The sequence below is a fragment of the Cynocephalus volans genome, chromosome 10 (genome assembly GCF_027409185.1).
Source record: "Cynocephalus volans isolate mCynVol1 chromosome 10, mCynVol1.pri, whole genome shotgun sequence".
NCBI classification, from domain to species: Eukaryota; Metazoa; Chordata; class Mammalia; order Dermoptera; family Cynocephalidae; genus Cynocephalus; species Cynocephalus volans.
Genome location: NC_084469.1, coordinates 111689367 through 111711192, shown reverse-complemented (window position 1 = coordinate 111711192; position 21826 = coordinate 111689367). Strand labels below are relative to the sequence as shown.

Here is a 21826-nt window from a genome sequence, read left to right as displayed (position 1 = left end):
ATTAAATATATATAAATGTATGTCTGCAAATATACTAAAAACCATTGAATTGTACCTGTTTTGGGTTTTTTGTTTGTTTTTTGCGACTGTCCTCTACAGGGATCCGAACCCGTGATGACTTGTATAATTTAAATGGGTGAATTGTATGGTATGTAAATTATATCCCAATTAATTATTAATTAATTAATATTATTAATTTTAATTAAAATGCTAATTGGGCTCAGATGTCACCTCCCCCAAGAGCCCTCCCCCCAAAAAAATAAACGCCCCTATATATTCTCTTTCCTCTTTGCTTTACTTCATTCATAGCCTATTGTCAGTGAGTTGTTTGTGGTTGTTTCCTTTTACGTCTTCAGTCTTCCCACCAAGAGTGCTTCCTTTTGCCTGAACAAATGACTAAGCCCGGAGCCCCTCAAGATGGGGGCTGGATCTTGATCAATACATGGCTCACGACCTCCATAGCACACCTCCCGGGAAGAAGAGGCCCCGAATGGGAAAAAGCGCGGGGATGTCATCCTAAACCCCAGGAGGTCCCGTTCTGCTCTCACGCTTCCCGGGGCAGAGGGACACTCGGACCTGCCACCGGGACCGCCCGAGTGCCTACAACTCCCGGCGGACCGCGCGCGCCGACGCTCCTTGACGGCAACGGTAGAACAGGCGGGGCTAGCCGCGCTGCCTCCTGGGAGATGTAGTCTCGCCTTGAAGAGGGGCAGGGTTGGGAGTGGACGGATCCGGAGCCAATGAAAAAGCAGACTTCCTTGAGCGCGGGGCCTAGAAGCCAATGGGCGCGCGGCGTCGAGACGGCGGGACTTCCGGCGGTAAAGTCATGGTGAGCGGCTGCGCGAAGGTGAGCACTTCCTTTTGGTGGGTGGAGGCCTACACGGAGAGTACGCTATGAAGGCCTCGGGCACTGTAAGGCAACCGCGGAGGGGTCGGGGGCCGGGTGACGTGGCGCGGGACGCATGGGAGGCCCGGGGTGATGGCGTGGGCCCGGCCGGCGGTGCGTGCTCTCGTCCGGGCCCCCCCTCGACCGCGCACCGCCCCCTAGGTGCGGCCAACATGGCGACCATGGCGGGCACCGCGTGGGGAGGCCGAGCGGGGCCGGGGCCGGCCCGGGGATCGCCGGGGCCCGAGGGGCCGGGTCTCCTTTCCCAGGGGAAGGGACAAGTCACGTGGGTTGGAGGCCCGTGCCACGGCACCTCATGGAGCCGCCGAGCCTCAGTTTCCCCACCTGTGAAGCGTACGTGGGAGGGGGCGGCAGTTGTAGTCCCTTCCCCCCGGCTTGGCCGTAGGGAGCAGAAAACCGTAAACAGCGAGCTGAGACGGGAAGCGCGTGGCTTGTCGCTGGGACACGTTGTGAGCAGGATCCGAGGTCTCTATGGCGCACTGATGGGAGACACTGGGTGCGCGGGTGGGTCCTACAAGTATCTCCAGCCTCAGTTTCCTCGCTTGGAAAAGGGCGGACCCCATCGTTCCCTTCCTGTGTGGTCCCGAGACCAGTGGGTCAAGCTCAGAGCAGGAAGCAAGAGCCAGGTCTTCGGTAGCTGTGCCTATTTTTCATTGATATTAGTAGAGATGGCGAGTCCTTCACGTAGGCGGCTGTTTTCTGCCACATCACAGGGCTGGGACTTGGCGGAATATCCTCATCTTTGCAAACCGGGGGCCTGCAGCTGGGAAAACTGAGGCATCTGCAGGACTCAGGGCAGCAGTGCAGGGAGGGACCTTTATTCTTATCTTTAGTTCTGCCTGGAGTGGTCTGTGAGATCCTGGGCCGGTCACTGTCTCTGGCCTCGAGAGTGAAAGAGGTTGGTGACTAGATGTTATGAACTGCAGAGTGGCTGTTTGACAGGGACTGCAGTGTGGAGAGAGGAGGCGGCTGGTCTAGGCCTCTGCTTTCCCACTTACAAAAGGGAAAGGAAGGGATAACAGAGTCGAAAGCCCTGCCAAGCTTTTCTGACCTGAAGACGTTAGCCCTGGTAAAGGGTGGGCAGACATCTCAGTTAATTTCCCCTCGAGCCCTGCCTGCCCTCACTTGAGTTTGTGGATAAAGCTCAGGTCAGTAGTGTGACCCACAGTCACTGGGATTCCACATGGAGGCCTTAGGGTGGCCCTGCCTCCTGGATTTCCTGAATCTAGACATTGCCAGGCTTGGGAAGGGGAGTGAAGAGGGTCTGCACAGTTGCCTCTGGGAGCTCTGGGTGCTGGCCCCACCTCACCTCTGTTTCCTTTCAGCTGCGAGAGTACAAGGTGGTGGGGCGCTGCCTACCCACCCCCAAGTGCCGCACGCCGCCCCTGTACCGCATGCGAATCTTTGCGCCTAATCATGTTGTTGCCAAGTCCCGCTTCTGGTACTTTGTATCTCAGCTGAAGAAGATGAAGAAGTCTTCGGGGGAAATTGTCTACTGTGGACAGGTGTGGGGTGTTGGAAGCAGGGTGGAGTCTGGAGTGGATTCACACCTTCCCATGGGGCACTGCATCCCCTACAGAGTTACCAGACTTCGTAGCTCCAAGTCATGTTCATGTTCAGGCCACAAGACTGGAGGGGTGTCTCTGTGCCATTTTCCTGATTAGGAACCCTGGGACCCAGGGAGGGGTGACTGGCAGGCTTGGTGAGACACCTTGGTTGAGGCTGTTACCCTTCCTGGGCCACATCCATAAAATGGAGAGAGGTGCTGTCACCTGGACATATGTGCCATGATGGGTGCTAGGCAGCAGCCAGCTTAGCCCAGACAGGTCCCAGAGAGTTGGGTTTGGGGAGGAGCCTGGAGCTCTATTGTCCTTTACAGGAGAAGCAGCCTGGCCCAGACTGCTCTGCACTGCCACTGTTGCCATGGGAATTCCCTTATGCGGCAGGTCCCCAAGGATGCCTGCAGGAAGGCGTGGGCCTGGGAAGCTGAGAGTCTGGCCCCAGCAGAGGCTGGGTGCTGGGCTGTCCTTAGGGGGCAGAGATGTGGGTTCAGCGAGGGTGGGGACTGGGGTGAGATCCACTTGCTGCTCTCGCCTCATGCGGTCTCTCCTTGGCAGGTGTTTGAGAAGTCCCCTCTGCGGGTGAAGAACTTTGGCATCTGGCTGCGCTATGACTCCCGCAGTGGCACCCACAACATGTACCGGGAATACCGGGACCTGACCACTGCGGGCGCCGTCACCCAGTGCTGTAAGCTGCCGGCTTCCACCCCCCTCCCTCCTGTAGATTCACATTGACTCCCTCAGACTGAGGCCGGGGAACACAAGAGGCTTGCAGGGGGTGGAGACAGATTCCCAGAGATGGTGGCATGGGCCGCAGAGGAGGCTTTGCTTAGGGGCAGGAGTAGAGGAGGCCCTAGGCCCCAGGCATGCTTTTATCTGGAAGTTGGCAGCATGAGGACCTTGGGGCTCAGAGGGAGGGAGCTCAAGTCCTCCCACCAGGCTCAATTGTCCGTCACATCTACATCCTGAACCTGCCTTTTTGGGGGAATCTGCCCCTCATGTAGCGTGGGCTCCCTGTCACAGCTCTGTTTTCTGGGAACCACCCAGAACCTAGTCCAACCGGCTGGTTTTGGGAGCTGGCACCAAGTGTCCCCAGGGCCCCTGAGGCCCCCACACCTCTCTGCTCGCACCTAAACCCAAGAATCACTGTTTCTTATAGCAGCGGTTTAAACAGAGGTGCAAACAGCAAGTGGATCTCGTCGCCTTTGTGGGGCTGTGGCTGTGCCCCTCAAAGTGAATTTGGAGTTTCTACATCCTTTGCCGCCAGTGCCCACTGGGGCCACATGCTCTGGGCACCTAGTTCCCCAGTCAGCCCAAGTTGGGTCCCCAGGCAGTTGCTGTATCTGGCAGGATGCGTCAGGTTACTGAGCAGGCACTTGAGGATTGCCCTATGCCCAGATCCCCGCAAGTTCAGCCACCCTACCCCTTCCTGCAGACCGAGACATGGGCGCGCGGCACCGCGCCCGGGCCCACTCCATCCAGATCATGAAGGTGGAGGAAATTGCGGCCAGCAAGTGCCGCCGACCAGCGGTCAAGCAGTTCCACGTGAGTGCCCTGCCGGCAGGGTTGGGCTCGGGAGGGCTCCCCTGGAGGGCAGCGCTGGGTCTGACATAGGAGCCCAGTGGGGGCAGTCATACTTCAGTGACCCCCAGAGGACCAGACTAAGAGGCCTCCTCCCCCTCCCCACCTCTCCTCCTCACAGGACTCCAAGATCAAGTTCCCACTGCCCCACCGGGTCCTGCGTCGCCAGCACAAGCCGCGCTTCACCACCAAGAGGCCCAACACCTTCTTCTAGGCGCAGCCTCTCGCCCGGGTCTGCCTGAATAAATTCCTTGGGAGCACGCTGAGCGCTTGTTGTCTTTGCACACCCCACAGGGCTCAGAAGGACATGGTGAGAGGCCAGCCCATGGGTCACCTCCCAGGGCACAGCTGCCGAGCTGGCTGCAAGTTTTCCTGGGGGGGTCATCAGTGCAAACAAGCAAACCCTCACAGCCTCCCCTCCTGGAGTGGGGCCCAGACACTGGCTCTCCAGAAAGGGCATTGAGGGGCTGAGGCCCCAACCCCTGAGCCCTTCCTGCTGCTCAGCGCCCTCCCCCACACCAGGCTAGTTCCCGTGGGACTGTTGTGGCACAGGCTTGGAGCCAGAAGCCTGGTTTTGAGCCCTGTCAGGAGAACCTGGGCTGTGAGCTGCAGGGTGCACTGTAGGTCACAGGACCCCCAGGTCTGTCCCAGCTGTCCTGTCAGACACAGGCCTCACCTGTCTGCTGTTGCTGGTGATAAGACACTTTTCTGCTGAGCCTGGACTCTGGGGAGACTCCATGATGACGAGCTTTCCTCTCCTGGTCAACTGTGGCCCAGAGCCTGGGTTTTTTTCCCAAGATTTCAGAGCAAGGGGTCACCAGAGAGGGTCATGGGCCTACTATGTGGGCATTCTGTTTCCCCTTTGCCAGTAGGTGGGGCCTAACGACAATGCTGGGGAGGTCAGGCTCTTACTGTCCGTTCCTGTCTCCAGGAAACCACTTCAGGCCTGGAAAATTCCAGGCATGAAGCTAATCCTACCCTGGGGGTAGCCACCGGGCTGAGCCCCTCAGCCAGGTGGAGGGCTAAGCCTGCATTGATGGGGGAGCTGAGACAGCCAAGAGCTCAGGCTTTGGCAGCCTCCTGTCCTTGGTGTGTGACCTGGGCCAGCCTGGCCTTCTGGGCTTGGTGTCACAGGATGCCATGTTTACTCAGTCCACAGTACTTGGGAAGTGACCCATACGCAGGCTACAGGGCCTGCCTTTGTGTCCCAGTGAGAAAACTGAGGCAAAAAAGACACCGTGCCCCCAGCTTCCCCACCTGTAGAGGACTGGGTGGTTTCCAGAAAACCCCACCCATGAGGTGTCGCAATGCCCAGGAACCAGGAGAGGCACCCAGACTCACAGGGCATAAGCAGCCGTTCTCACGGGAAAGACTCCCTGGGGCCGGGACCCTCTGCCCACTACAGATCCCTGGGTTTCTGTCTCCTACCAGACTGTGTCTGAGGGCAGTGACCAGGTGTGTCACCCATGTGTCTCTAAGAGGGCCTCAAATCTTTGCTAAATAAATGGACAGACAGAACCCTTAAAAGTGGCTTGTGGCAGAAACTCCTTGTTACCCCAAATACCCAGCCTCCCTTTCAGTTGGGGTGGTCATGTGATGTTAACAGCGGTGACATGTGCCATTTGCAGGAAATATCAGTCTGGCTGGTATGTGGGCACAATGGCCATTGCTCCAGCAGCTGTCTTGGGCGGAGAAGAAGCCACACAGGAGAGGCACAGGAGCTCCAGTATGGCCCTGTGGACTGCCTCCCCTCCCCCAGGCCTGACCTGGAAGAGACCCCAGTGCTGTTCAGGCTGTAATCTGGAGCGGCTCTGTTCCACTTGACCTCGAGCTGGGCCTGAAGGAGGGTGTGGTGCTGTTGGGCCAGGAGAGCAGTGCCAGTGGGAAGTCCCCGTGCACTCTGAGCCTTAGTTTCTTCCTCTGTGGAGAGGGTGGTGATCCTGCAGGGCTGCAGGAGGGGGAGGGCATCAGGTGAGCCGGAGGATGAGAGGCCAGGAGGCTCATCCGGGAGGGTAATTGCCAGGAAAGTGGGAGGGGGGCCAGGCCAGGGTGCCACAAAAGCCCGCTGCACACCCCATCCCCATGTCAGGCCTCTTCAAGTAGCTTGGAGCTCCCCCAGGGCTCCATTCGTGTTGCAGCAGCCTGGGGGCCAGGTAGGAGAGCTCTGCCCAACCGGCTGAGGGGTGGGGGTGAAGCCCATTATTGAGGGGACTTTGAACCAAGGGTGAATGAGCCCCCACATCCTAACCTATACCCATTCACCACCTCCCACCGTCTACTCAGCTTCTCAGAAACTTGACCAGACACCTCTCCTGTTTAACCACTCCTTCCATCTGTTTAGTCATGGATCCTTCCACCATCCACCACCTATCATCTGTCCATCCATCCATCTGTCCTCACCCATACATTCATCTATTCATCCATCCACCCATCCCCCACCCCCTACAACCCATCCACCATCCACCCAACCACCCATCCACCACCCACCCGTCCACCCAACCACCCATCCACCACCTACCCATCCACCCAACCACCCATCCACGATCCACCACCCACCCGTCCACCCAACCACCCATCCACCACCCACCCGTCCACCCAACCACCCATCCACCACCCACCCATCCACCCACCATCCACCATCCACCACCCACCACCCACCCGTCCACCCATCCACCACCCACCACCCACCCGTCCACCCAACCACCTATCCACCATCCACCACCCACCCGTCCACCCAACCACCCATCCACCACCCACCCGTCCACCCACCCACCCGTCCACCCAACCACCCATCCACCATCCACCACCCACCCGTCCACCCAACCACCCATCCACCATCCGCCACCCACCCGTCCACCCAACCACCCATCCACCATCCGCCACCCACCCGTCCACCCAACCACCCATCCACCATCCGCCACCCACCCGTCCACCCAACCACCCATCCACCATCCGCCACCCAACCGTCCACCCAACCACCCATCCACCATCCACCTACCCATCCACCAACCACCCAACCAGTCATATCCTTTCTCTACCCAACTGCCCTCCACCTTCCATCACTGTATCAGCCTTGATCATCCCTGAGCCTGCAGGGGCCTGTGTTAATTCTGGTGGGGGGCCTGACCAGACAGACATCCCCTGGTCCTTCCTCACAGGAGGGAGAAGAGCAGCCACAAGCCCTATGCAGAGCAGACATCGGGCGCTTGCTGGAGAGAATGCCCGCTGAATGGAGCCCCAACTGTCAAAGAGCTGAGCTGTGGGACCAGCCAGAGCAAACCCCTGGAGCTGAGGGGAAATAGGCCTATCCGTGTGGCTGTGGGTGGGGCAGATGAGGGGCTGACCAGGGAGGGCCTGGATGGTAGGCTGAGGTCAAGAGAAGGCCAGGTTCTGCCTGGACTCACCCGGTTAGCCCAACATAAAGCGCTTAGCCCAACACAAGCGAGGGCAGGAAGCCAGGAGCCCCTCCCACTTCAGCAGCTGAGGCGCTCCCAGGTCTTGTTCCTGGGCATGTCAAGGTGTCAGGTGTGGGACGTGGGCAGGGCTGAGAGCCCTCAGGGGGAGACATTGAGAACCTCCCCCACCTACCCACACTCCACCTCTGCTCCTGAGGACCATGAGGGCAAGGGCAGTGCCAAGGCAGGACGGGACAAGTGTGGGCCCCAGGAGACCCCAGACCCAGATTCTGAAACCAAAAGAGACCATCTGAGAATCATAGAACCTGAGAACCACACTTGGGATCCTCAGGACTTAGTAAGGATGGTTTGCATTTTTTGGGTGTGTAGTGGAGGTTTAAGGACAGGCTCTGGAGACCAGTGGCCTGGATTCAAATCCCACTGTTGGGCTGTCATCTCTCTTAATTCACAAAGAGGATCTGGTAGGTTTGGCTGGTTAGCTCAGTTGGTTAGAGTGCAGCCTTGGAACACCAAAGTCAAGGGTTTGGTTCCAGCACTGGCCAGCCGAGAGAGCTAGTGCATCAGCTGTGCAGGGCCACCTGGCAGGGTGTGCCAGAGCCAGAGCAGCTCACAGCCTCTCACCCTGACTCCTGCCCTGTCTCCAGGGTGCCCCAGCAGCAGGCAAGGGTGGGGGCAGCACCCTGATACTGCTACAGCACCCTCTTTTCTGCTCATATCATCTGCAGCTGCCCCGGGCCCTTCCCAATTTATATTCTGGAGGCCCTCCAGCAATTGGAATCAGTCATGGCAGGGCAGTTGTGACCCGCTTCTCCCCACCCTGCTCCCTTCTCTGTCCATGTTTTACTCCCCAACCCCCACCCTCAGGGCAGGAGATGGACCCCCCACCATGCAGGGCTCTCTCCTCTGGACATCCTCTGGAATTCCACATTCCGAATCCACCTGCTTTGCTTCTCCCCACCCTGCAGCCCTTGCTTTGGATGTGGCCGACTTTTCAGAACCTAGAGATCTCATCAGGCCCCTCACCTGCTCCAAACTCTCCTATGGCTCCCCAGTGCCTGCAGAATAAAATCCACACCCCTCACTGAGGCCCTGGAGATACCCTGTGATCTCTGCTCACCCCTCATTCACTCTGCTTCAGCCACCCAGGCCTCCTGGCTGGCCCCCAAACTGGCCCCTTCCCACCTCAGGGCCTTTGTGCTGAGGTTCCCCTCCCTGAAACTCCCTTCCCCAGCTCTTTCCAGGTCCCGGTCATTCTCTGCCTGCAGGTTTCTGATCACCTCAGAAAGTCCCCTCCCAGAGGCCCCACATAAAGTCACCCCCATGCCGTCTCCATCTCTCACCATTGCCTTCTGAAATGAAATATTCAGTCTACCTGGATCCTGCTGTGTCCCAGCACCTGGTGCAGGGCCCTGCACACAGCAGGTGCTCAAAAAATGGGCCTCTCAGCCCAGGCCTCTGTCTGCAATCTGGACCCCTCACAGTGGGGGAAGAAAGAGGGGTGGACAAGGGATGGAATCCTCTCTCAGGGTCCATTTACGTTAATTTGCATTGGTTTGCACGGCTTTACTAGAAAGGAATCCCCCTGTCTCCCTTTCCTACCAGGCTTTCCAGGAGGGTGGCTGGGGCCTGGCCTGGAAAAAATGAAGTGGGTGGAAGGAGGAAGAATTCGGTGCCCTCCCCACCCTCCTGGCGCAGGCAGGGGTACATGCCAACTTGCAACAGGTACCCGTGTGCCAGCCGAGGTGTCGGGGGGGAGGGTCAGGCTGACCCTGCACAGCAGGCGGAGAGGGAGCGAAAGGGGGCACGTGGGGCGGGGCGGGGGGACGCTGGACCTAGCTGGGTTGGCGCGGGTAGGCCAGAGGAGGCCACCAGGGGGCGGCAGAGGCTGGAGAGAAGAACTCAAATGCTCTTTCTTTCAGCCCCTAGGATTCTTCCATCCCGTCGGCTTCTGGAGAAGGAACCCAGCTTTGGGATGCTCGGTAACCCAGAAAGTTGGAGGCTGAACCAGGACTTGAACCTAGAGGCCAGAGCCCTAGAGGCCAAAGTCCCCCCGGTCTACCAGAGAAGCGCCCCAAGATGACAGCTCTTGGCTCTCTTGGCTGCATGACCCCGGGCGAAGGGAGTTTCCCTCTACGAACTGGTTTCCCCATCTGTGCGACAGGGACACACTAGACCTTACCTCCCTGGGTAGTCACGGGTCTCCATTTATTCGGATTCACAGCCGCTGACATCCCGCCCCCAACCCGCGACCTCTATTATCCACTTATGCCGGGCACACGGCTAACTCAATGCATGTCTGCCAAGCAACCGAGTGAATGAAGAAATGAATAAAGGAACGAATGAATGAGGCACGTACCATGTGCCAGGTTTGCGTTTCTAGGTTCAATTTATTCCTCTGAAGCAGGGGCTATTTTATCCCCATTTACATGGGGGAAACTGAGGCCCAGAGAGATGCAAAGACTTCCCCAAGTATGCACCCACTCAAGACTTGAGTCCTGAATGTCCCACCCAGCTTAGTTGGAGGGCAGGGGTTTAGTGATGACCTCCCCCCTTAGAGAAAGGCTTTAGAGAAAGGGGGTAGGTCCAGGTGACAGTTAGGGGAGGGGCTCAAGCCAGGCAAGTTTTCCTTATGGGACCCCCAAACCCTGAAAGTGAACCCCAATCCTGTGGGACAGTGAGCTCCCCATAGCCCAAGGTATTCAATCACAGTAGGGCTTTAAATGCTGAAGCAGGCTGTGTGGCTTTGGGCTAGTGCCATGCCCTCTCTGAGCCTTAGTTTTTCTACCTGTCAACACCTGGCATTGAGAGCCCCGTGGTCAGGGCAAAGTACCACATAAAGCATGGGCCAAATGCAGGCAGGGGCTGTGTGGGAGGCCTCCCGACCCCCACCCCCAGCAGCCACCCACGTGGCCTGTCTGGGCTTGTCTGTCCCAATCCAGGGCAGAAAGGGTGCCAGTCCTGCCCGCCTCCTGGTCTGGGGGCGGAGCCGCGCTGACCCCGGGGCCCAATAAATCCGCAGCCCACAGCCGGGAGCTGCTCCCTTAAAGCCCCGTCGCGACCTCCAGTTGTCAGCACTGAGCCCAGCGCCCAGAAAGAGGGACAGACAGCAGACGCACGGCTGCGCCGAGCAACAGGACCCGAGTGGGAGGAGAGGTGGACAGACAGACAGAAGGCAGTGGCAGACGCTGAACGGAGAGGAGGGACAGGGAGGCAGACGACAGCGGGGACTCAGATTCCTTGCCCAGGGAGCCCCAGCCCTCTCTTGCTGCCTCCCGCCCCAGAACGGGGACAGACTTGTGCGTGGCCTCCTGCGCCCGAGCATCCTCCCGCCGCCCGCCCCGTCCTGCCCCCTCGGCCGCGGCCAGCTTCCTCGGGGTGGCCGGGAGGGCCGAGGACGTGCTCGGCCGTCGCACCTGCACTCATGGAAGTCGCAGGGGCGCGGGCCACGTTCGGAGCCTGGGACTACGGGGTCTTCGCCCTCATGCTGCTGGTGTCCACCGGCATCGGGCTGGGGGTCGGGCTGGCTCGGGGCGGGCAGCGCAGCGCCGAAGACTTCTTCACGGGGGGCCGGCGCCTGGCGGCCCTGCCCGTGGGCCTCTCGCTGGCCGCCAGCTTCATGTCGGCCGTGCAGGTGCTGGGCGTGCCGGCCGAGGCCTACCGCTACGGCCTCAAGTTCCTCTGGATGTGCCTGGGCCAGCTGCTCAACTCCCTGCTCACTGCCGCCTTCTTCCTGCCCGTCTTCTACCGCCTGGGCCTCACCAGCACCTACCAGGTACCCGGCAGAGGCCCCGAGGCAGGACCCACCGCCTGGGGACGCAGAGACCCGGTGGAGGCAGTCCTGGGGTTTCAAGCCTCTGCGCAGGGCGCTTTCACGGGGAGCCCCCGGGCAGACAGGTGGGGAGGGTTCTGGGAAGAAGCCCCAGGCAATGGGAGAGGGGCAGGAAGGAGGAAGACAGGAGCGGGTGTCCAGCTCTTCGGTGGAAGGGTGGGGCGGGGCGGGCTTGGCCAGGCCTGCCGTCACATGTGGACAGGCACACACCTGCCCCCTCCCACGTGCCCGGCGTGCGCACCCACCCGTGCGCGCCAGAGGGGCTACCTGAGCAAGGGGCGTGTCTCTCCGCTCGGGTTCCCCAGCAGTCCAACCCGGCTAATTACAGGACCTCTCTCCAGGGCAGAGGGTAAAGCGATTAGAGTCGTGACCGGTATACAGTAGGCGGCCAATACCATTGGCCACGGGCAGTGTCTACATCTTGCGCCTGTGGGCACGTCGAGGTGCGCGGAGCAGTCGCCGCTCCGGGAACTCAGGCCCGTCACACACGAGTGGAAGGGCGTGTGCACGCGAGGACCGGTCCTCCAGGGCACACGCCGTGTGCGGTGACACGTGTGCACAGGTGTATGCGGACAGATCGGAATGTGTGGGTGTGGCGGAACACCCACGGGCAAGAGTGTGGCGAGCGCAGTGGGACTCCGAAGAGAGATCAGAAACCACGAGGGTGGGCGACGGACCCCAGAGGGCTCGGGCCCCCGGCTAGGGTCTGTCTGGGTGATCATGAGCCCCCGGCTCCTCCTTGCAGTACCTGGAGCTGCGCTTCAGCCGCGCGGTGCGGCTCTGCGGGACACTGCAATACCTGGTGGCCACGGTGAGTGGCCTCAGCGCGGTCCTCACCCGCAGAGTCCGGCTCCCAAGCAACGCGGCCCGGCCCCAGGCCCCGCCCCCACACCTGTCCGGCCCCGCCCCCATGCTGCAGGACCCCGCCCACCCGCCCCTCCCACCTGCCGGGACCACCCTCCTCCCGCCCCTCTCTCCCAGACCCACTCCCACCCCGCCCTCTCTGCCTCACCGGCCCTGCACCCGCAGGTGCTGTACACTGGCGTCGTCATCTATGCACCCGCGCTCATCCTGAACCAAGGTTTGCGAGAGATCCGGGAGCAGGCAGGGGCTGGGCCAGAGGGAGAGGGAGGCAGAGGAGGCCCAAGACGCCGGGGACCAAATTTGTGCCCCGCCCGGAAGCCTAATGGGGGGTCTCTTGGCGCAGTGACCGGGCTGGACATCTGGGCGTCGCTCCTGTCCACCGGAATTATCTGCACCTTCTACACGGCTGTGGTGAGTGGTCCCGGGAACCCATCCCACGCGGGGACTCCGGGCCCACTGGATCTCTCGTGGTGGAGACTTCGGGCCGGCCAGTCCACTTCCACCTCCCCTTTCTCCTGAGGAAGCTCCTGTCCCAGTTGGGACTCAGTTTCCTCATCTTTATAACGAAAGGTGACCTGAAAGGCTTATTGCTGAGAATCTAGGGATATGCTAGCTTCAGGCATGGCTGAATCCGGGGGCTCCGACAGCGTCCTCTGGGTGCCTCCCCCATCTCTCTGGGCTCCATCAGCTCCAGGTGTCCACCTCTTTTAGCTTCGTGTCCAGCACAAAGTGAGCTCCTGCTTCAACATGGGGCTGAAGTCCCAGACAGGCTCTGATTGGCTGGCTCAGGTCTGGAGGGAGTCATTCACCACAGCTTAGAGGGCTGCCGTGCTCTGATGGACTATTCCTGGAGCTGGGGGCGGGGTCAGCCTCACTTGAATGGCCTGCGAGAGGGGGAGGGGCGTCCCCAAAGAAAAGCCCAGGGATTGCCACGGGACGTCAAAGCCACGGGGGCTGGGTGGATAAAAACAACTAATACTAGCAGATCCCCGTACCCGCAGGCGCCAAAAAAATAAATAAAATTTTTAAAAAATAATAATAACAGTTGCAGTGATTTTAATAGTACAGATGGCAATCCCCCATCGAGCGCTTGTATGTGGCAGGTGCTGTTCCAGATCTTTTTCCCTTATTAACTTATTTAGTCCTCACAACAACACCGTGAAAAGGAACTGTTATTAACCCCATTTTACAGATGAGGAAACTGAGGCAGAGAGTAGCATTTGTTCTAGCTACAGCCAGAGTCCAGGCCAGGTTCGGCACCTCATCTGATGCCTTCTCCTCCCCTCTTTGCCCTGTCCCACAGGCCTCAGACAGGTCCCCGTCTGACCCCTTCTTCCCCTTCTCTCCGTCCCGTTCTGCAGGGCGGCATGAAGGCTGTGGTTTGGACTGATGTGTTCCAGGTGGTGGTGATGCTGACTGGCTTCTGGGTCATTCTGGTCCGTGGTGCCATGCTCGTGGGTGGGCCCCGGCATGTGCTCAGGCTCGCCCAGAACCACTCCCGGATCAACCTAATGGAGTGAGTGAAAACATTAAAGGGAATGCAGCAAAAGAATGTAGCCGGCTTCCCTTTGTTTCCTGGGAGAAGCCAGACAATGCATCTTGCTCCAGGAAGCCCTCCATGCTCCCCTTCCCAGCCTCCCCACAGAGAGAACCCTGGCTCTCACTCGCTGCACTACGCTAGCCCTCATCCCTCCATCTGGCCAAGGCCGGACCCTGCTGAGGGCTTGTGTCCAGCTCTGACCCCTCCCCAGCCCAGCCTGGGGGCCAAAGCCTCTCTGAGGTCTCAGCTGGGTGCAGAAAGAATGGTTTTTGAATGCATACATAGAAGATTCAGTGAACAAATAAATGAATTTAAATCTGGAAAACTCCTACTCACACTTCAAAACCCACTCCAAATGTCCCCTTAAGGTTCACAAGCTCCAGAATGGCTACCCGGGGCCCTTGGAGGGAGAATTCAGTGTGACATCCCCTCATGTCTGACTTGCCCTGTCCCCACCCAGCTTTGACCCAGATCCACGGAGCCGCTATACATTCTGGACATTTGTGGTGGGTGGCACCTTGGTGTGGCTCTCGATGTATGGTGTGAACCAGGCACAGGTGCAGCGCTATGTGGCCTGCCGCACGGAGAGGCAGGCCAAGCTGTGAGTGTTTGGGGCAGCAAGGTGGGGGCTCTTGGGATATGCTGCCTCATTCCCAGCCTGAGACTACCCCTCTGCCCAGGGCCCTGCTTATCAACCAGCTGGGCCTGTTCCTGATCGTGTCCAGTGCTGCTGGCTGCGGTATCGTCATGTTTGTATTCTACAACGACTGCGACCCTCTCCTCACAGGTCATATCTCTGCCCCAGACCAGGTGAGTTCCACCCAGGCTCTCGGTCGGATTTGTACCCCCCCAACCTCAAGAGGCAGGGGTGGAAGAGCATTCCTAGCAGAGGGGACAGGCTGTGCAAAGATCCAGAGGCAGAAAAGAGCTCAGAGGAGGATCTAGGAGGAGTGGGGAAGTGGAGTCTGGGAGGCAATGGGGAGCCATAGCAGGGTATAAGCAGGGGAGGGGTATGTTCAGATCTAGAGGCACAGAAACCCCCTGGGGGATATCAAGGAGATGGGACAATGGTCCATGCATGAAATGACAATGTTGACAAGAAGGAGAATGACCAGCCCCATGTTCCGGGCGCCTACTCTGTGCCTCCTGCTGTTCTCTTCATGAGCAGTTAGTTTCCTGTCAAATCCTCCAGCATGTGATAGGCCAAGGCTGTCATGGCTCCCACTTTACAGATGAGGAAACTGAGGCTCAGGGGGGAAGCAACTGCCTGAGGTCAGCATGCAAGTCAGGGTCAGTGCTGGGGCAGGACCCATGCCCAGGTCACACCCCAGCTGGAATTCTGGCCACGGGGTTCAGAGTCAGTAGAGGCTGCAAGCCCATCCCATCTGGCACCCTCCCCTGGGCTCAGATCCTGGACTGCACAACCTCAGGTAGGGACTGTACCTCTTGGCCTCACAGTGCTCATCAGTAAAGTGGGGATGATATGTGATCCTGCCTCCCTGGGATCCCAGGGCTGGCACACAGTGGGGCTCAGTGACAATCCTCAGGTTCGTGTAGTCAACCAACAAACGCACATTAAATGTCCACTGTGAGCCCTGTCTGCCCTGGGTGCTGGGGACTTGCAGGGACAGGATAGGCAGAAGCCCCTACCCTCAGGGTGCTGCTGTCCTGGAGGTTGACCCCCAAATCCTCCCAGTACATGCCCCTGCTGGTGCTGGACATCTTCAAGGACCTGCCTGGCGTTCCCGGGCTCTTCCTGGCCTGTGCCTACAGCGGCACCCTCAGGTGAGCGGTCCAGCTTGTTCATGCAGCCACATCTCTAAGCCCCTCGGGGCTATCACTCCTGGCCATCCCCCCTGGGGGGTGGAATGTTCTGAGCATGTCCCTTATTCACAGTTCCTGCCTGGTCCCTAGTGGGCAGCTCAGGTGGGCTCTGGCAGAGACTACGCCCTGGGCACAGGGACCCCAGCTGGAGGGTCTTATTACCTGAAGGGGCCACACCTGACCCTCTTTTCTTCCTCTTCCTTCTATTCTCCCCCAAATAAGTGTTTATTAAGCATCTACTATGTGGCAGGTACTGCTCTTCTAAATCCTGGGGCACAGCCTTGACCAAGCGGTCCCTCACTCCTGCCCTCTGAGGCCACACACTTGGGTGGTTTCAAATCTTCTGGGACTTCTGGCCACATGCCCTCACTCCCCTCTTTGCAAGTCTCCCACTGTGACTGGAGTCCCATGTGGCACTTCTCTCTGTAACTAGAACTTGCCTGTCTGACCTGCATGTCTTTGGTCATAGTGGGGGTGGCTCAGGTCTACGAGCCAGGAGGGGACAGACATCTCCTCCACTCTGGGGGGACTTGGTCACCCCCACCTCTGCACTCCAGCCGGGTGGGATCTTGGCAGGCTAGAGGGTGTGGGCAGCTGGGGAGCCTGCCCAGCAGGTGGGTCCCAAAACGGGTGTGGCCAGTCCCTCTCCATGGTCTGAGGACCTTCCTCGTGCCTCACACCCCCCAGCACGGCTTCCACCAGCATCAATGCCATGGCTGCCGTCACCGTGGAAGACCTCATCAAACCGCGGCTGCCGAACCTGGCACCCCGGAAACTCGTGATTATCTCCAAGGGGCTCTGTGAGTTGGGGGGGGGGACCCGGGTGGGGCACCGGGTCAGTCTGTCCCCGCTGACCGTGCCACCTCCATCGGCTACAGCACTCGTCTACGGCTCGGCCTGTCTCACCGTGGCGGCTCTGGCCTCACTGCTGGGGGGCGGAGTCCTCCAGGTAAGTCCCCCCCACCCCACCCCACCCTGGCCTCCCTGAGAGATGGGGCATCGTCCCCATTGAACTGAAGCTCAGAGAAGGTTCCAAGTGTCGGTGGCAGAACAGGGTTCTGTCTGACGCCACAGGCCCAGTAATTCCTGCAGCCAGCCGGCTGGAGCAGGGGGTGGGATGTCGGGGCAGAAAGGACCTCCCGGCTTAGAGGTGGGACCGCAACTGTCAGGAGAGAGAATCTCCATCTTTATCTCCATCCCAGTGGAGAGAGGCAGGAACAGGGAGTCCCCTCTCCTTTAGGGAAACTGAGGCACAGACGAGTCTCAAGATCCACAGTGCAATCCCTCAGGTCTTGCTTTCCCAGCGGGTAAACTGAGACCGGGAGAGCTGGGACGGCTCTGCCCTCAGCCCCACCCCCACCTACTCTCCAGGGGTCCTTCACCGTCATGGGGGTCATCAGCGGGCCCCTTCTCGGAGGCTTCATCCTGGGAATGTCCCTGCCCGCCTGCAACACGCCCGTGAGTGGGGGCGGGCGGATGAGGGGCTGGAGGGGCCTGGCCGGACAGCCTCCTGCTCTGACGCCGGCTCCGCCCCCCAGGGCGTCCTCTCAGGACTGGGCGCGGGCTTGGCGCTGTCACTGTGGGTGGCCGTGGGCGGCACGCTGTACCCGCCTAGCGCGCAGACCATGGGGGTCCTGCCCTCTTCGGCTACCGGCTGCGTGGCTCCCTCAGCCAACGTCTCTGGCCTTCTGGACCCCCTCCTCGCTGCCAACGCCTCCAGCAGGGCCCCCAGGTGAGCAGGCGGAGGGGTGGGGGAGCGGCGTGGCCGGAGAGGGTGTGGTCAGGAAGGGAAACTGAGCCCGGAATAGGAAGGAGCGTGACGGGGGAAGGGCATTCCCAGAAGAGGGACGGGCATGCAAAGGCCCTGAGGCCAGACTCAGTTTCCTGAGGTCCAGCTACGTGAGGCTGGGGTGAATTTAATGAGAGGAGGGAGGGGTAAGAAACGCATTCTAGCCAGAGGAATTGTTCTGATTCTATTTTTTATTGAAATATAATTCACATACCATACATTGAGATATAATTCACATACCATCCAATTAACCATTTTATAGTAGCTTTTGGTATATTCACAAGATTGTGTAACCATCACCACTACCTAATTCAAGAACATTTTCATCATCCCAAAAAGAAGTCCTGTCCCCATGACCAGTCACCCCCATTCCCTCTCCTCCAGCCCCTGGCAACCACTCATCCACTTTCTGTCTGGATGGATGTACCTATTCTGGACATTTCATATAAGTGGAATCGTACAATAGGTGGTCTTTTTTGTCTAAGCATGTTTCCAAGGCTCATCCACGCTGTAGAATGTATCAGTGCTTCCTCCTTTTTTATGGCTGAGTAGTATTCCACTGTGTGGATGGACCCCATTTTGTCCATCCTGTTCATGGACATTTAGGTTGATTCTACTTTTGGGCTATTGTGAATAGTGCTGCTGTAAACATCTGTGTACAAGTTCTGGTTTGGACGCATGTTTTCATTTCTCTCGGTATATATCAAGGAGCGGAATTGCTGGGTCATATGGTAATTCTACGATTCACTTTTTGAGGAACCACCAGACCGTTTTCCACAGCAGCTGCACCAGCGGTGTATGAGTTTCAAGGCCTCCACATGCTCACCAACATTTGTTATTCTCTCCTTTTTAAAAAATTTCTGTTCTAGTCATCCTAGTGGACATGAATTGGTATCTCATCGCGGTTTTGGTTTGCATTTCCCTGATGACTAGTGATGTCGAGCATCTTTTCCCATGCTTATTGGCCATTTGTATATTTTCTGTTGGGAAATGTCCATTCAAATGCTTTGCCCATTTTCGATTGGGTCATTTGCCTTCTTATTGTTAAGTTGTAATTTACAAAATTCTTTATAACTTTAGGTATTGTCTTTACTTTTTGTTTGTCTTTGGTTTGTGTGTGTTTGTTTGTTTGGGCAGCTAACCTTGGTGTTAACATGCCATGCTCTAATCTTTATCTGTTCTGGTTACCAGACCATCATCAGTTGCATAATTTGCAAATATTTTCTCCTGTTCTGTGGGTTGTCTTTTCATTCTCTTGATAGTGTCCTTCGATACACAAAAGATTTTTTGGTTTTTATTTATTTCTTTATTTTTGGTGGCTGGCCAGTCTGGCGATCTAAACTCTTGATGCTGGTGTTACAAGATAGTGCTCTAGCCTACTGACATAACCAGCTAGCATGTATATAAAGGGTTTTTGTTTTTCTGTTTGGTTTTTGTTTTGGTTGGTTTTTTGGCAGCTGGCCTGTTCCGGTGACCTTAGTGTTATAAGGCTGCACTCTAACCAACCGAGCTAACCGCCGACCAGCCCTACAAAGATTTTTAATTTTGGTGAAGTCCAATTTATCTATTTTTTTTCCCCTTGGTTGCTTGTGCTTTTGTTGTCATACCTAAGAAACTATTGCCTAATCCACAGTCATGAAGATTCACACCTATGTTTTCTTCCAAGAGTTTAATTTGGTTTGATTCTGAGGGGAATAGGAAGCCGTGCGTGGTGGTGGGCAGTGGCAGGAGGTCATCGGGGTTATACTGCAGTCATGCTCGCTCCGGCTGTGTGTGGAGAAGGTCCGGGGGTGGAGGTGGGAGAGCAGGAGGGAAGGAAAATTGACTACTGCACACGTCTGGGTGAGCAGCAGCAGGAGGCTGGGTTAGGCGGCGGCAGTGGAGACAGTAGGAGGGGGTGGATTGGGAGCAGTTGGCCACAGGGTGAAAGAGGCGGCTCACTCCCACCTCTCCCACCCCCAGCTCCGCGTTAGACCCCGGCCGACCCGCCTTAGCTGACAGCTTCTACGCCATCTCCTACCTCTATTACGGTGCCCTAGGCACGCTGACCACCGTGCTGTGTGGAGCTCTCGTCAGCTGCCTGACGGGTGAGTAGGACGTGTGGCCTCCTCAGAGGTCACTCCATGCGTCCCTCTGTCTCGAGGACCCTCCCAGCAAGGAGGGAAGGAAGGAAGTTCCCGTCCGCCAAGCGGCCGCTGCGTGCTGGACACACTTGCAACCGTCAGTCCACGTCGCCTTCTCGACCGCTCTGCACCTGGCCGGCCTTTCCCTATTTAGAAAGGCAGGAACCGAGGCACCCAAAGATTCAGTCTTTGCGAGGGAACACGGGGCGAGGCCGCGGGGCGCTGTCCCTGGTGCTGAAACATCTTCTCGCGGCGTGGTGACTCCGCGCCCCTCCCCTGCCCCCCGAGAGAATTCTGAATCCCACGAAGTAGAAGGAAACAAAGAGGAATCAGCAGTGATAAGTCCCTGATCCCGCTTCTTGAGTCTCATACTTTACATCCATCGGGCTTTTACCGAGCTCTCCTTTGTGCTGCAAGCAGCAGCGAATAGAACCACATGCTGGACCCTCCCAGCCATCCACGGATGTTTGATTACAACTCCCCTCCGTGTAGATGAAGAAACTGAGGCTCATAGAGGGGCCGACGCTTGCCAGGGCCCCTCCCCCTCCCCACCAGCTATCACAGCTGCAATTGGAACCCAGCAGACCCCACAGCCCCGGACTCTCCCTTCCCCTCCCCAGAGCCCGGTCTCCAGCCCCCACTACCCCTTCACTGAATGCCCCTATTTCTCCCTGTCCCTCAGGTCCAACCAAGCGCAGTGCCCTGGGTCCTGGGTTGCTGTGGTGGGACCTCGCACGGCAGACGGCGTCAGTGGCCCCCAAAGAGGAAGTGGCCATCCTGGATGACAGCTTGGTGAAGGTCAGTTTCAAGCCGGGTTCCCAGAGCAAGAGACGGCAAAGGTGGCTTTGGGTGCTTGGGACGCAGCCACAACTCAGGGGAGGGGCTTGGTGTATCACGGTTTTCCCCAACCTCTCCTCACCGCCACTGGAAAGGCTCCACTGGGAGCTGATGCATCTTCGACAGTTATTATTCCCTCTCACAAGGGATGAGCAGACCTTAATACTATTTATTTTCATGGTGTCAATTTTTACAATCACTTCCTATCTTCGACAGGTGAAACCGGTTTGCAGTTAGGGTATTGATATAAAGTCTCTTTTGAAAATAAAATTACTTAATTCAAGAGTGAGTCAGCTTAGAGAAAATCTTACATAGAAAACATGACAGAGTGCAGACCAATTTCAGCCAAAGCCATGTGGTTGCTGTGTGAATGCCCTGAGCTTAAAAAATACTGTCCCTGGGGAACCTGATGCCAGGCCTACCCCTGCTTTGGATTCACTGTTTCATTTTGTCATTTATTGAGGCCTGCTGTGCACCCTGTCCTGCTCTGGGCTGGGGTCCAAGCCCACCATTGGATGGGTATGGATGAAAGCTAAGAGAAACGAGTAAGATCTCAGCAGGCGATGAGTGGTAGGAAGATAATAAAACAGGATGCTGTGATAGGGAGCGACTCTAGCCAGGCCAGTCAGGGGCAGCCTCTTGGAAGACCCTGAATGAGAAGGACCCAGCCATAGAGAGATCCAGGGCAAGGGCTTTCCCAGTGGAGGGCGCAGCAGGTGCAAAGGCCCTGAGGCAGGAACAGGCTTGACGGGGGAGGGCTGGGGAGGAAAGGGTTTTAAAACTCCCTCTAGCTGCTGTGGAGAAATATTTGGTTGTTTTTTTTTTTTTTTTAAGAGGTAGAAAGAGAGTGAGGGGGAGGCAGCTGTGTCAGGTACCTGAGCTGGCTCTGATGGCCTGGACTGTAGGTGACGTGAGCATGTGGAAGAGAAGAGGATGGATGTTTTGGAGGCAGAGGGGACTGGACTGGCCAATGCACTAAACAAGGGGATATTCCTCAATGTTCCCATCTGGGAGTTGAGCTGACAGAGCAGGGACAGGGTCTCCAATTGGGGTTCTACTTCTCCCCTCTCCCAGGGTCCTGAAGAACTCCCCCTTGGAACCAAGAAGCCCCCTGGCTTCCTGCTCACCGATGAGGACCATCTGCTCTTCCTGGGGCAGAAGGAGGTGGAGGATGCCGGCTCCTGGACCCCGGGCAGTGGACATGAAGATGGTCATGACCAGCGGGAGACAGACCTCTGAGGGCAGAGCCAGCCCGGGACTGACCACCTGGGATGGAACCTCATGATGGGTCAATCCCAGGCCGCCAGCTAACAGCCTCGGGCTCCAGGCTCTGATTGGCTGGACTGCTTCGTAGGCAAATGCGCTCAGAACTGCACAGTCCCCGCCCTGGGGAAGAGGCGAGGCCCCACCTTCAGGAGGTCATTTTATCCAGTCCCCTGCTTCCCCCCACCCCTAGTCTTATAGGCTGCACCCCTGCCTGCTCCCCTAAAATGCGGCTGGATTTTTCTCTCTACAATGGAAAGATGTTGGAGTCCCCACTGGAAAAACATAAGAAAC

At 57.8% G+C, this 21826-nt stretch overlaps 2 protein-coding genes and 1 non-coding gene across 3 annotated transcripts; all 3 read left to right on the top strand.

Annotated features, from left to right (window-relative positions):
• The first annotated feature begins 834 nt into the window (after nucleotides 1-834).
• Nucleotides 835-4313, top strand: RPL18A (ribosomal protein L18a). Its single transcript, XM_063110906.1, has 5 exons — nucleotides 835-912; nucleotides 2233-2412; nucleotides 3025-3154; nucleotides 3902-4011; nucleotides 4169-4313. Exons 1-5 carry the CDS (start codon nucleotides 895-897, stop codon nucleotides 4259-4261), a joined length of 531 nt encoding a protein of 176 aa, XP_062966976.1. The 5' UTR covers nucleotides 835-894; the 3' UTR covers nucleotides 4262-4313.
• Nucleotides 3590-3722, top strand: LOC134389829 (small nucleolar RNA SNORA68). Its single transcript, XR_010024791.1, has one exon. It is a non-coding gene; the product is annotated as a small nucleolar RNA SNORA68 (small nucleolar RNA).
• A 1393-nt stretch (nucleotides 4314-5706) lies between the features above and the next one.
• SLC5A5 (solute carrier family 5 member 5) lies at nucleotides 5707-21508 on the top strand. Its single transcript, XM_063110080.1, has 19 exons — nucleotides 5707-5778; nucleotides 5879-6018; nucleotides 7206-7800; nucleotides 8108-8129; nucleotides 10745-11235; nucleotides 12038-12103; nucleotides 12322-12373; nucleotides 12500-12567; nucleotides 13518-13672; nucleotides 14157-14297; nucleotides 14377-14506; nucleotides 15393-15481; nucleotides 16208-16320; nucleotides 16399-16469; nucleotides 16892-16978; nucleotides 17059-17252; nucleotides 19272-19396; nucleotides 20115-20230; nucleotides 21344-21508. Exons 1-19 carry the CDS (start codon nucleotides 5707-5709, stop codon nucleotides 21506-21508), a joined length of 2892 nt encoding a protein of 963 aa, XP_062966150.1.
• The last annotated feature ends 318 nt before the right edge of the window (nucleotides 21509-21826 follow it).